The following is a 15,422-nucleotide window of genomic DNA, read 5'->3' on the forward strand; positions in this document are numbered from 1 at the left end:
TGGTCTGGACGGCCTGGGAAACACTGTAGTAACGCCCAATCAAAACGCCACGTCTCGGCCTCGAGGAAATATTCCGTGTCGGCCCCTTCCTGATTGGGCAGTTCTTTCGTGCTCTGGCCACTGGAAAGCTTTGTTTAGGTCTGGAAGGCGGGCTTTCCTGGGAGTGGGTGGGGAGGGGGCGTTGATTTTTGACCAATCCTTTCATTCCGTTGGGTGGTGACTAGCCAATGGGCCGGATGGATAGGACGCTCCTCCCGGAGAGTAGTGAGACCCCTGGTGCGGGGCGATTGGTGGCGGGAGCGATGAGTGGCAGCCGCGCGGCCCAACGGGCTCAGTGCGTGGGCCGCGGGGCGGGGCCAGGGCGGGTGCGCGGCGGCGGCGGGGTGGCTGGGCCGGCGGCGGCGGCGGCGGTACGAGGCGCGCGCTCGGGGTCCCGGTCGCGAGGAGGAGGAGGATGTGGCGCGCGGAGGGGAAATGGCTGCCGAAAACAAGCCGGAAGGTAAGAGCCGGAGCGTGAGGGGCCGGGGGTGGCGCGGCGGGCGGCGGGACCCGGCCCCGCCGGACATCCCGGGCATCGGCGGCGCCGGGCGGGAGCGCGGGGGCGCGGCGGCGGCGGCGGGCGGGCGCCCCGGGCCGGGGAGGGGGCGGCGGGTGGGGGGGCGGAGCGCGGCCGGGTCCTGAGGTGACACGCGGGGCGGCGGAGCGCGGCGCCGCACACCCCCACCCGGGGGCGGGCTGGGGCCGGAGGGGCGGGGGGCCGGCGGGCGGGGGCCGGGCCCAGCGAGGAGGAGGAGCCGCGGAGGGAGGGCCGGCGCCTCCCCCACCCGGACCGGGCATCCCCGCCGCTCCCGGGCCCGGCGCGGCCCCCGCCCCCCCGCCCCCCGCGCCGGGCCCGGTGGGGGCCGCGGGGCGGAAAGTTTATCCTCCTCAGGCCCCCTCCGGCCCCGCGCCCCGCTGCCCCGGACCGGTCCCCGTCGGGGCACCGCCGGCGCTCAGCCTCGCCGTCCCTGGTTCTCGGCGGCGGGGCCGGGCAGTCGCTGTCCAGCCTCACCCTGGAGCCCCGTGGGCGCCTCCCAGAGCCGGCGGGGTCCCCGCGCTTCTCCCCACCAGGGGGACCCCCTCCTGCTGAGCGTCCCCGGCCGAAGGGCCTCGTGTGACCCCTCCCCCTTCCGTTCCTGGGAGGGGGCCTGCGCAGCATCCCCGCCCCCAGCAGTCGCTCCCATCCTACTCTTGCCCTTGCACCCCTCGCAGCCAGGAGGGTGGGGTCTCCGTTTCTGTGGCAAGTGATGATCTCCATATTCCCTTGCCCTTTACCTTCTGTGACCCTGATCCTCCTTTGGCAGAGGGGTCCGTATCATCCTCTCATCCTCTGTGGAATCTTTTGGGGCCTCTGCACACCATTTATTGACCCTTATGTCAGGACAAGGGGACTCGGGCTCCCCATGTTCTTCTTCCCTCACCCAGTGGATAGTGGGGGCCTGTGCAGCTCTGAAGTCATTTCTAAATAGGAAGGCACATACTTCTTACAGATTATGCACGCTCTCCGCACACTTTCCTGGGTTAGGGTGAGCTCATTTCCTGAATACCCTTTGAGTTGCCCTCTCTCTCTTTTGGGAGGAACTGGACATTCCAGTGCTCCTTTCCCCATCTGTCTCTCTCCCCTGACACGTCTCTCTCCTTGGAGTTTCTCGTCTGGGTGAGGGTGGTTGCCCCATCAGATGTAGGGCCGGGGTCCCGGCAGTGACGGCCTGTGTCTGAGGGAAACGGGCTATTTTTGCTTCCAGTTTACTCTTGCTCTTAGGTCGGGGCAGCATTCGTCAGTTGACGCTACCCTCCCCCCCCCAGAAAGAGGTTCATGTGCCCTTGGCTTTTGGTGTTCGGATTACTGTCTTCTGTGCAGTGAGAACCAGACTTCATACATCCTACATTCAAGAGACTTCGAACCTTCCCTGGAAATAAACTTCCCATTTCTTTTTTAAGAGAACTCATATCCTCCTTATGGCTTCTGTTTCCCAGTCAGCCATATTTAGTGAGCCTGTTACCTTGACTTTTTCTAATTTTCTTAAATTGTATTCATGTTGGCTGGGTAAGAAGAAGCCATATGCCTTTCCATCCAGAAAAGGGAGTGTAGACACCCATGTCGCCCACATGCCATTCGGGAAGAGGTTGCTAGTGTGCTCCTTGTTGTACTAGAACCTTCCTTGGGCCCTGGTGTTGTCTCTCGTGGGATGCAAACATTTCTTTCGATCTTATAGGTTTCAGGTGAAGGGGAAATTTAGATGCTTTCTGTTTTTTTGCTGCTCTGGTTCCCTTTTGGCAAAAAATGATACTATGCATTTGTTTATATATATATATATACACGCACATAGGCACGTATTTATATGTGAAATCATATCCATTATCTATACACAGGAAGTTGGAAGCGTTAGATGACTCTCTCTACATCTTGGGTGTATATGGGGACCTTGACGTGTAAGGACATAGCTATGTATCACTGTTGTTGGTAACTCTTCAGGCTTAGAGGAATCAGAAGACTGATAAATGGCCAATTCTTAACCACTCTTTCCTTTGTCATTTGTACTGTACTGAGTAAGCAGAATGACATCCTGAATGTCCACCAAGTCCCTGAATACACACAGTGTAGAGGGCTTGCCCATGTGCACCAAAACGTAGGCATTCTGAATGTAGGGGCGGTCTTCTCCGCTTGGGTCTTCACGGGGTGAGAAGTTCCCATCTTGACTTCTTTACCGCCGTGTAGGAGAGAGATATTTCATGTATTTTGGGCAAAGGATAGGGGCAGGTGAGAAGAATATGTGTTTCTGTGACAGAACTGGGAATGAATGGCCATAAATATGTCACTGTTTTTGTTTGGCCACTTAAATAATTGAGAGAGGTTGTGCACATTAGGAAAAGGTACCTTTGGGAAGGCCTGTGACACTTTGTGGAAGGGTGGGGGGGGACGATTCTCCAGGTTTTCTCTGAGCATCACAGTTTGTGTATTTGGCCATTTCCCCTTGGCTCTGGGGCCCCTCCCTCCCCTCCCTCCCGTAGCTGGAATGGTTGTTGGGTGCCTCACTCAGCAGCCCGGTCTTACTTTGGGACAGGTCGAGTGTGGAGCCCCGTCCTCCCCGACAAGCTTTGTCAAGACTGCGCTTTTGGACCTTGAAGCACTTTTCTAGCGAGGAGACTCTCCACCTGGGTTACTGAGTCCAGGGCAAGGTTACCCGGAGGATTGCTCAGCATGAGTCGTTGACGTCACGGCTTTGCCCCTCAGTCAGTATTGAGTTACCCAGTGGGTATCCTACCCATTGTCTGAAAGTTGTGCTTTTGACCTCAATTTCCTTTTTTTTTTTGGTTTTTAAAAGTTTTTATGCTATTTCTAGTCTGCCTGCACGTATATTCAGTTGATGGAATTGTGTATTTTTAGGGTGTAGTATTAACGACCCTGGGAAAACAAGAGTCGACTATCTGCTGTATATGTTGGCGTGTCCCCAGTAGAGTCCTCTCTCTTCCAGTGGTGGATCCTCTCCTGCCCTTCCCTGTACCACCGGCTGCCTTTTGGAATTTTCCCTGCCCACCAGGGTGCTCCATTCCGTGGGCAGTAGAACGAAAATGGTAAAGGTTAGAGGAACACACCGGAGGTTAGTGTGCAAAGTTAACGTTCCTTTCTTTGAGTTTTATGCAGTTATGCTTTCTGTGTCACCCGTCCCCGTAGATTATTGGAGATCAGCTTTTTCCTCTTACTTTTCCAGTGCACGGTCAGGTAGACAGGTTCTGTTCTCTTAATGATTTTTCTTTTTTATATCTTTCTGTTAGAGCATCACTCTCCCCTGCCCGCAGCCCCCTCTCCCCTTACCCCAGCTTTCTGGACAAGGTTGGGTGACCCACGGGACATCTCTTCCCTGGCCTTTTTGAAGACCTGACTTATCCTGCGTGTCTGGGAAATGTTGGGTTTCTTCATCTCATTGTTCAGTGGATTCAGAATGTTGACGTGTTTGCGGCACCCTCTACTCATAGTCAGATTGGGTCAGATTTTCCTTTTCCAAACAGTAGGGTTGCTCTTGCCTCCTCTTTGAGACATCTTTATATATCCTGCTTATCCACATTTTTCCATTTCTTTAGTTTTTAGACTTTCCTCTTAAAATAACCTATTCTTCAGAGTCACGTGGCATTATTTTAGCTCTCTGTTTATGCTGGGTGTGGCCCCTGTGCCTGGTGGGATTATATTTCTTTCTGGCTGCTTCGCAGTTGGCCCATCTTCTAGCTTAACATTTCTTCCCTTCCTCATTCCTCTGGGCCATTCTTCATTTCCGATTTCCTGAGTTTTGGGGAAATACATCTTTGTGTGCAGTTGTACTTCTTTCTAATTTGCTTATGGAAAAGCAACAGAAGGTGATTCTCACGTTCTCTTCCTTTCCCCTCCTAGTGTACACATTGCCTCCTTTGTGGGACCTTTGAATTTGGCCTTTTGGAGAGAAGTTGTTTTTACATCCACGTTCTCATCACTGAGTGCATTCATCCTGGAGACCTTCATTCACTGAGCTTGTATCACGTGCAGGGATCTGTGTGTGCATGGGGTGGGGGGGTTATGTGACTCTGCTTGAGACCATAGGGGTCTTGTTAGCCTTTTAGTGTGAATGACATTGCTGTATATCTTGTGCTTGTCTTTTTATGTATTCGTGTAAGGAATTCTTTTCTGAACTTTGTTTGGATTGTAATCTTACAAAGAGATCCTCTAATAGTGTACTATCCCATTGAGCTTTTCCCTGTCCCTGCAGGAGTCGGGGTGGTGGAGAGGGTGGAGGGCAGACTGGGAGAAGCACTCAACAGCCTTCCTTCAGACTGTATGTGGGGTGTGTGTGGGTGTGGGTGTGTGTGTAGAAAAAAGTAGTCAATCTTCTTCCTAAACGTCTAGGTGTAACTTTTAGGTCATTTAGATATATGTTGATTGGGATGCTTGTATAACATTTGAACAGCAGCAGAGTAGGAAGTGTATAGCACATGAAATCAAATACATCCTTTATAGAAGGAAGTGATAGAAAATTTTCTCATGATTACCTGGTAAATTTCATATTACCAGTTAGTAAGGGCTGTACACGCTGCTGGTACATTTTCGCTGCCGGGAAGTGTTACATCGAAATTTTACGCCTAATTGTAGAGACCATTCTTAGGCGAGGTATCTGGTATACATATCACTGCTTTCGTTTATTATGTGACTTTTAATTCTTCACACTTTCTATTGGTACTGTTGTTTGTGTCTTTTCTTTATTTTGGTAAAATAGCCTTATAGTATGTTGGGGTGTAGGTTTGGTGTACCTAATGATGACAGTAATGATAAAGAATTCACCTGAAATGCACTTTTTCTTTTCCTCATATGTTAAATCAGATTTCCCCTCTACAATATCTGTAGAAACCAATTTTGCTAGTATTTCACTCTTAAGAGGAGCTCTTGTTAAAATTGTTGTAGTATGGGGTTTGCCATGGTCCTTTATCTGTGTGAATATGTGACTGAATATTTTCTGTGGGGGCAAGGTGATGTGTGTTTCTGTTGTATTTCCATCATAACAGATCATTTTCTAAAATGTTCTGTATGTTCTAGAATCACTTACCGTGACCTTTTTTTTTCTTTTTGATGTTCTAGATGGCTTAAATCCTACCTCCCTTTCTTCCCACAAGGTTTGTTTATTGCCCTTCTCATGGTTATTATAAAAAAAATTTGTAGATTACTGTATTTATAGCCTTTCTGTCATTCAGTAAAGAGGGATGCCCACCATTCTTTTTGTCCTGTAGTGAGAGGCAGTGTTACTTCTTGTAGGGAGATGGAATGGGACTTAAGCCGCGAGGTAAGGGGTGATGGTAGTATTTGTAACTGGATAGCATCCTCGGTGAAACACTGTGTCCTTTTGGCACCTGGGCCTCCCCGTGTAGACTTTTGGAAATTTTTGTTTTTGCTGCATTTAGCCAACTTCTTTCTGTTTCTTTGGCTTGCTAATGATACACTTCTTTGGGCAGAGGCAGCAAGTATACTATTGATACTTCATTTGGGGCCTTCATTCACGAGGTAATGTGGGGTCTTCTAATGTCATGCTGCCTGTCTTAGTACCATCTCTGGTCTTTGGTGTCTTTGAGGGTGAGGGCAGGAAGTGTTCTGGCTCCGCTTCTATGTCCATAGAACATGAGTTAGGATGCACGGTCATTCACCCCCTGTTCCAGATTATAGTGTGTAACCTGTCTTTCTTTTCTCTTTATTTATTTTTTGAAAACCTAATCAGGTTCAGGGTATAGTTGACCAGACGCTATGAGATCCCTGTATCTTGTGCCGTCCATGGATGTCGTGGCCATCAGTCCTGCAATTAAGATGTGTTACCATTCTGTCATTAGAAAGAGGGGCTTGTAGACATATAGATGGTCTTCCATCCTGTGATATTTGTCATGTATTTGTAAGGAGAGTGTTTCTCTGTATATATTGACAAGGACAGCCATCCTTGAATTTTTTATATGGTGGGACGAAGTAGAGGGTGTTTTTTTTTCCCCATCAGTATGCTGGCTGTGTATTTCTGAGGTTCTATTGCATCTTTCTGCTTTGAACGCCATTGCTAGTAGAAGGTTGTGGGCCTCCTTGTGTAAAGATTGGTAATGCTTCCTGAGCATTTTTTAGTTCATTACCCTGGACTAAAAAAGAAATATTATGTACCCCACTGCAAAGAGAGGCCAAGTGTCAGCCACATTACTTCCCTTTTCACTTTCTTTTAAGAGGGTTGTTCATTTACTTTCAGCTGATTGGCATACCGTAAGCTGGAATGACCAGCGATATTTTTGAAATGGTTCTTCTTCTACATTCACCCCAATGTTTTGCTCATTCTTGGTAGAATTGCATGTTCTCTTCCACATGAGTCCCTCATTTGGAAAAGTGCAGTCCCATTTTATTTCTCTTTTTCAGATTTAGCCAGGCCCTTCAAGACATGTAATGAACGTATCCCTTTCTGAGCCTGTTAGGAGAGGGTATCGGCAGGGGAGGAAGACGTGCTGGTTGGGGCTGGATCCCTCACTCTGCTCTCTGCAGTATGGCTTTGTACTTACAGGTGCCCGATGTGATGTGCCTTCAAGTAAACGTTTGGGGCTGAGTTCTGAACAGTTTTAAACACGTCACCACCTGGACACGAATTAAGTGGCATTAATCTCACCCGTGATCTCGCTTCCTAATGTCACCCAAATACACCCCCCCACCCAAATCTAAAAACAGCACTCATAACAAAATCCCCAAAAAGGAAACCATGAAGGCCGGCTCTGACCCCGCCTCCTCTGCGGCTCAGCTGCTAGCTTTGGACACGTTGTCAGTCGCTCCTTTTTGCATAGACAGCCTTCAGTGGGGTTGGCGGGTGACACAGAGCGTTCAGTTATTTAACAGACCGTGCCTGTCTCTCCTATCTTTCCTTAGCAGTTACCACAAGGTAAGATCATGTATCTAGTCACTTAAAAACACTTGCCAAGTGGATTTTTCCTCCTTTATTTCCACCTAACCATTAGAATGAATACTGGAATTTGTCTTCTCATGGTAATAGTGAATTACTGTGTCCCTACTTTTGTGTCCAACATCTATGAGAAAATGGGGCACTAACTCTCTGAAACGGCAGTCCGACTCACCAGTTTTCGGACCTTCTCTCTGTGGCCTGCACATCATTGCGGAGATGACTTATAACTTTCAGCTAAATCTCGTGTCTGTAACAAGTGATAAACCAGATATTTAAGTTTATTTAATCTTTTTTACAGCATACGTTTAACAGTATGTATCTGTGTTGTATTAGAATGATATGCAGATACAGCCAGAGGTACTCCTGCAACTAACAAAAAAGAAAGAAAACAAAGCCTTTTTTCTACTTTGAAAAACAGGTACTATCTTTTTTTCCTTCATCAGGGTTGATTTAGATTGGCAGAAAGCATTTCTGAGGGTACAGCAATACAATCAAGAGTTAGTCTTTTTAAAACTTAGATTTGGTTTTTAATTCTTAGCTGAAAAGTTATTTTTTATTTATTTATTTTTTTTTTGCGGTACGGGGGCCTCTCACTGTTGTGGCCTCTCCCGTTGCGGGGCACAGGCTCTGGACGCGCAGGCTCAGCGGCCACGGCTCACGGGCCCAGCCGCTCCACGGCATGTGGGATCTTCCCGGACCGGGGCACGAACCCGCGTCCCCTGCATCGGCAGGCGGACTCTCAACCACTGCGCCACCAGGGAAGCCCCCTGAAAGGTTATTCTTGAGGAGGTATGTGCCCCACTGGTTTTCTGGGGCACATGGATATCAAACCATTTGGAAGCAATAAAAATAAATTGGTACAAAGTGGGAAGTTATCAAAGAGAAAGAAAAGATGCGATAGTGAAGAAATTACCCATTTATTTTTAAAAAATAATCTCCAAGTGATGACTGTGAGTGTAAATTCAGATATCCTAAGGAAAAAATGGAACGTTGGTATGGTTACCATGCTGAAATCGGCAAATATTCTTATTGTATGAAGAACACTCCCCAAAATGGGGATGCTTAGAAGATAAAGAAGTTGATGGGATTGGTTATTTTAAAATGTTAAGTGTTTTTTCTCTTTTAAAAAGTAATTGAAATAAAGTAACCCTTAGTGAAGAGAATGTAAACTTTAATGGAAGTTCAGCAGAATGAAACATTTAAAAAGTGAAATTTGAAGATAAGGATTTTTTATTGTGAATCCACAAGGGGGTAGTGATGTTCTATCAAAGATATTTGTGGTGGAAATGTGAGATGATCTCTTTTAACATTTTAGATTTTCAGATAAAACCGGTATGTTTGCATTTTAACTTAATAACATCTTTTAAAAATGTTTATTGGCGAAATTGTTTACTGCTTAAATTAAAAAAAAAATCCATTTTGGGTGAATGGCTATTTTAAGCCATGTGAGTGGTAAAGAAGAGAAAATGTCCCTGTAGTTTTGTGCTCTGGAGAGGTGATCGAGGCTCTCAGGGTCACTTATTTTCTAAGACTGTAATAATGTTAAATTTCCTGAGAAACGTTAGGAATCTAGGAATCAGTTACTTAAGTGTCCTGAATAATAGGGTTTTAGTAAATTGTGTCTAAACTTCATAGAAGTTTGTATTACTAGTTGTATTTTAAATTCTGTCAAGAGATGAAAAATGTGAATAGTCCACATACTAGCTATTCTTAATAGTTCTAAGTAAATCAAATTTTTATAATCTCTTTTTTTATTAGTTTATATTACATCATTAGATAAAAGCATTTTTTTCCCCTCTTACATAAAAATTCCAGTAGCTTGCCTGAGGTCACTGAGTCCCACCCTGTTATATTCAGAATTGTTTAAAAATTAGGCATGGTTTGGCAACGCCAGATAGTTTTTAGTGAAGAACTGAAACTATGTTGTGTGCTCTTTTTTGAATGTGATGGCACACGGTGGGAGGAAGATTTAAGGTGCGAATGAGACTTTGTTCTTATTTAGAGACATAGCTAACCATACTTTTAAAAAAATAGTACTTTTAACAATAATATGAAATATTTCCGTGGTTTAGAAGTTATGATTGTTCGTGGCATGTACACTGTGTATTTTTCATATTTGGCCTAGGGAAAAGGTTGTTAATGGGGTTCTTTCTCTCTCTCTCTCTTCTGTCCCCTTTTTTCCCCTCCCTTGTTTTGAGCAAGGGCTTCTTCTGTCTTATACCCTTTATTAAATGACTAGTGGTTTAATATCCCCAAAGATGCACTGTTTCTTCACAGACTACCCTGAGCTCTGCTGGGAGCTGAACTATGACGTCAGCGTTTTCATTCATGAGTTTGGTTCTTCCAAATCTCTTCTCTTGTTCGGTGTTCCCAAGCTGAGTTCTGGCACATGGACAAATCAGTTTACCATCAGCCCATAAATCAGTGATAAAAGGTAAAACAAAAGATAAGATACTGGAGTTGTTTCAACAGAGCTGGAGTTGCTCATGCTGATTTGCATCAGTGTAGCTTGGACAAGGTTTCTGGCGAAACAGATTGAATCCTAAAAACAGTCAGTTTAATTATCTCATGATTTTGTGGATTGAGCTGTGTTGTGAACATATTGACACTACATTTTTGTTCTCCCATGAAGTTCAGGGTGCTGTGCTGTAGCTCCTTTGTTATAAAGTAGCATTTCTGTTGTAATTTGGCTAAATCAGAGGATTCTACTTTATTTCAGAGAGGTTAGGCCTGCAGATTAAATTATATTCTATGCAAATTACTTTTGGAATACATTTGGATTTTTTTTGAGGGGGGAGCGATTCTCTTGCTCTTGAAATATTTTAAATAACTATTGTTTGATACTTAGAGTTTCAGTATGTTGTGATTATAATTATGTAACTGGCATGGCAGCTCTTGTGTCGGAGTTGGGTTTTATCTTCCTAGATCACATACTCCTGTAGCTGTTGACTCTAGCTTCTCCTCCAGGGAGGTCACTGCTTGTAATTCAGTGCTGCGTGAGAGCCGTTCTTGAAGAAATCTTGTTTGGAGTTTGCCTCTGCAGGGCCGCGTTGGAGGCTGAGCCTCTGGCGTCTGGCATCTTTCGGGCCTCCTGTAGTTGACGAATGGTGAGCTTTAAAAAAAAGTTCATTTTCTCTGGTTTCTTGGGGGTTTGTTGACTTTCCAGTTATTTAATTGCCAAGAAACATCTAGAAGTAAAATGTGTTATATTTAAAAATCATTTCGGCCCAGTTACAATTTATGGTTAGAGATGATTCGAATTGCAACCATTTTGATTGATACCCAGTGTTACTCCTGAGATGACTTTTTAAACCTCCTGACAACTCAGAGATATTGTCTTCTCCCGGCCTTAAATGAAATGAGAGCTTGGTGTTCCTTTAGGTTGAGCCAAGGTTTCTGGTGGGGAACAGAGATTTGTGGTCTGTTATTTAGCTTTCTCCTTTAAGTAGATGCTCTGAGAAAAAAAAGGAGAGCAAGTAGACACGCATAAGCATTTGAAGCTGACTTAAATGACATTTATTATTTTCTCTAAGAACTAAATCATTTTAAAATTATTTAAATACAATCTCCAGGAAGGAATCTAATTGTAAATACTATTGAAGAAAGGAATCTTTAATGGTAGAGGGTTTCCGTAAACACTCAGTCATTTTCAAAACGGTGTTCTACTGTGTGCTGCTGTAGGATATATGAAAAGTTACGGGTTTTGATATCAGATTTCAAAATGTTGGGCAGCCTGGCTGTAGTGCCAGCAATATCATTTTTGTCTTACCCCGGACCAAACAGTGCTAGATGAGTCCTCTGGCCACAAAGGCTTAGGTTTCCTGTATGGCTTTGAGAACAAGTCCACTGTGGTTCCCAGCTCGTACTCTTCTCTTTCAGTAGCCAGGAGCACTGGCGAACGGGAACGAGGGCCCCGGCTAGAGGTGTATTTTCTGCTGTGCTTGCTGCCACTTCTGTAGGCCGGATGCTAGAAGCCTCTCTCCCTGGCCTCTGCAGCCTTCTCTTCCTTACCACATCCTACCTCGTCGCTCTTGATTCTGGCTCCGCATCTCCTCTTGCTTTTCCTAGGCTTCTGCTCTAGTATAATGAGTTAGTCGGTTATAATTTTAAGGGGATTCACGTGTTGGGTAGAGGGTAGTCCTAGTGACAGCCTCTAAAGCTCCTTCCCAATCTGACTTATGATGCTAAGAAAATGAAGTTGCATGTGTGGGATTTCGCTTCATGGCTTGCTGTGCTGGTGTGCAGCTGTCTTATTCTGTGTAACTCTCTCTTTTCCTTTTGAGGTACTTGCTCCAGGTCAGGCCGGCTGTGTACGAGGAATTTGAACTATAGTCACCGAGGTGCCTCCTTTCTGGTATACGGAGAAGGCTTAATTTTTTAGGCCTAACACGTTGCGAGTTAAAAATTGCAAAAGAAATTGTTAAAGTTGTTAAAGATGCACAGCACAAAACTGTTCATTCTGCTTAGTTATTCCCTATGACACATTTCAGGTCTTTATTCTAATATGGATGAGAGTTTATAGTGTTGGAAAAACAGACTTAAATAATACACGATTACAGATGCAAAAGTGTCTGCTAACCTCAGACATTTTATGTTTAAGGTAGTATTATTTATATTCATTTAGCTTTATTTCCTGGAGTTGATTAGTATAACTGTTATTAGGATGTATCGATTGCTAGACTCTTCCTACTAAGAAACTCTTGTGGATTGGGGAGTTTCGCTGAGTCCACTGTAATTGATCATACAGCATCTTCACTTGGGCATACTCCCTGGGCCGCTCCAGGCCTGGCGTTTGGAGATACCTTGAATATAATTTAGTTTTTGAAAGTTTCTTTCATATTTAAAGATACTGAGGGTCAAGTTAAAGTTCCCGGTGTTCTTGGCAACATTCTCTGCCTTATCCTTTCTGTCTCTGCCATTATGAAACATGCTGGCTGAATCATTTGCTTTGACAAAGCTTCTGATGGAGGTCTCTTCCTCATTTAATTTTATCCGTAACAGGCTGTTGTGCTTACAAAGAGAGCTATAATAAGCGGAAGGTGGCGAGTGGGTACTCAACATTTTTGAAGTACTTGTTTTTCTTCCTAGGGGTCCTCCAGAAATTGATCATGGATTACTTGACCGAGTTCAAGGCCCAGAGATTTATTCCAGGCACTCTGGGAGGCGAGGACCATCAGTCTTTTTCCACTGAATCTGATGATTCTCCAGATGACCCATTGCTGCCCGTATGGGTGTCTTCTGATGCAAATCAGGTGATAGTGGCAGCCTTTCTAACTGGGCTGGATCTCCTTGACAGCCGGTGTGTGTCCTCTGCCGGTATTTTTAGGCTCCAGCTTCTGTGGCCGGGGCTGGAGGAGCCGAGGATGGACTTAGCCACCCTGGGGCTGCTCCAGGTGGTTGCGGGTGTTCTCTGCCGTCTCCCTCCAGCGCCTCCAGCACCACCTTGTCGCTTGATGACAGAGCCTAGACGGAAATCCCTGTTTAATACAAAAGAATGAAAAAGTCATGGTTTTCAGAGCGCTTGTAAAGATAAACAGTGGTGAGCAGTGATGGTGCTGTTTAATACAAAAGAATGAAAAAGTCATGGTTTTCAGAGCGCTTGTAAAGATAAACAGTGGTGAGCAGTGATGGTGCACAACGGCATGAATGTCCTTAATGCCACTGAGTTGTACACTCAGAAAAGGTTAAAGTGGTACATTTTAGGTTATGTGTATTTTTCCACAATTAAAAAAAAAAAACCCAATGGATTTAAAACCCAATGACAAAAGTAGCTATACGGAGCTAAAAGTAAACGTGTGGCAATATTTTCATTACACTAAGTTGGCAGGTTGTGCCTTAAATCATCAAGATCCCCCCCCCACCCCGCTGACCCCTGCATGTGCGCGCGCGTGTGCGCGCACACACACACACACACACACGCACACACCGAACATCAGATGGCTCTGAGGTTCATTTATATAGAAAGTGGACACTAGGACACTTGACGTCAGAGAGGGGAAGCTGGCCCTCCTTTAGCTGGAGCTGTTTTTCTTGCAGGGAACACAAGCCACTTAGGTTAAGTGAAGGTGGTTTTTGTGTAAGAAGAGCAGAGGCCATCTCAGCCTCCCAGGATGGGAGACTGCAGTGAACTGGACAGTCTGGGAACTGCACCCGGAGAGCCTGGAGTGGCCTTTTCCTCTGGAGCCCCTGGGGCTGAGCGGGGGTCATGGCTCTGCCGGCCCCCCTCTCTGCTGCTCCCCGTTCCTCCTTGCACACAAGGCTTCTCACTCGCGTGCAGCCTCCTTGCCTCACCGTAGTTTGCATGCAGTGGGCAGGGGTCCCGGTCATGGCTTCTGCGCATCCTGACTCTGGTTCCAGGGCTCACCGTCATCTGACTCCAGTCTCTATGGCATGTGTTTAAAATACTCCAGACTGAGGGTTGGACTGATTCCTCTCAACCACTTGCTTTGTTTCCACGGCTGGGCGTTCACCCCGGTCCCGTGCACGCTGAGAGGGAGCTGGTTTGGGTTGCTGGCCTGCTGATCACTTAGAGGGGCTTAAGGTGGATTGTGGGAGAAGGGGACTGTAGCAGGGGGTCCTGACGCCTTGACCTCTGTCTCCATCAAACAGTGTAAAAGAAAGAATATTGACTCCAAAATGGATTTCTCATGTCCACTCGCTATAGCGAGTAAACTTTTTGCAGAGAAAATGTTCCCTGTGGCTACAGCTTTGAGGCGGAGCATCCTCAGCCAGCCAGCCCTCTTGTGTGTGGAGCAAGTCAGCAGTGGGTGTGGCTGCTGTCCCAGGGCTCGTGCTTGGAGTGGTGGTGAAGCAGCTGGGACACGTGGGAACCTGGTGGTCTGGCAGCCATTGCCCTGGTGGTTCTCAGGGAGAACCAGGCAGCTTGAGGGATGCCAGTGTCTTCTGAGGTGTCCCACGGTTGAGATGCTTGGGTGGGCTCCCTTGCCTTTCCCCTTCTTGTGGACCACTAAACCTGGACGGTTGGAGACGTTGCCTCTGAAGAGGGGGTCTGGAGGGTGGAAACGGAACAGCCTCTGTCTTAAGCACATGTGGCTACCTGTATGCATACTTGTTTGGCTTTTCCTTCGTATCCTTCCTGCATCTAATCTCAGGTTTTTCTTGATTTCTCATGGTAGAAGGAGGAAGTAAAATTGTAGTAAACAGGTAGAAGGCTGAAAGCAGTGGTTTGGAGGTCTATGTAAAAGGGCTAGTAGCCAGCACACCACTGAAGTCTGTGAATATACAGCTGCTTAGCAATTGATGTTTCATAGTGATGACCTTGAGTGTATTCACAGAAGCAATACTAAGTATGCTATGCTTAACAAAAGAGGAAAGTATATAATGTTTTAAAGATACATAAAGGGATTTGATTCCTTTTTAATAACAGCTTTATTGAGGTATAATTCATATAACATAAAATTCACCCTTTTAAAATATACAATTAAGTGGTTTTTAGTATATTTACACAGTTGTGTAACTATCACCACTATCTAATTCTAGCACATCTTCATCACTCCAAAAAGAAACCTCTACCCGTGAGTAGGCACTCTCCTTTCCTCCCTCTCCTCTGCTCTAGGCAATTAGAAGTCCACTCTCTGTCTTTATGGATTTGCCAATTCTGGACATTTCATATAGATGGAATCCTACAATATGTGGCCTTTTGTGACTGGCTTCTTTCCCTTAGCATAATGTTTTCATCCACGTTATACTGTATATCAGAACTTCATTTCTTTATGGTGGAATGATCATCTATTATATAGATATACGGCATTTTATTTATCTGTCCACCAGTTGATGGACATTTGAGTTATTTCCACTCTTTGGCTACTATGAATAATGCTGCTATGAACATTTGTGTACATGTTTTTGCATGGACATGTGTTTTCAGTTCTGTCCGGTGTCCACCTAGGAGTGGAATTGCTAGGTCATATGGTGACTCTGTGATTAACT

General features: G+C 45.8%; 1 protein-coding gene across 1 annotated transcript in view; it reads left to right on the forward strand.

Moving 5' to 3' along the window:
* Window positions 1–387: 387 nt before the first annotated feature.
* Window positions 388–15,422, forward strand: part of CAMTA1 (calmodulin binding transcription activator 1) — a 916,345-nt gene continuing 901,310 nt past the window's right edge. The window contains 2 exon segments of the mRNA XM_082612607.1: window positions 388–499; window positions 12,561–12,724. Of these exon segments, the coding sequence (XP_082468733.1) occupies window positions 475–499; window positions 12,561–12,724 (189 nt within the window). The 5' untranslated portion in view covers window positions 388–474.

The sequence above is a fragment of the Mesoplodon mirus genome (genome assembly GCF_964341445.2).
Source record: "Mesoplodon mirus genome assembly, chromosome: 3".
In the NCBI taxonomy this organism is placed as follows: Eukaryota; Metazoa; Chordata; class Mammalia; order Artiodactyla; family Ziphiidae; genus Mesoplodon; species Mesoplodon mirus.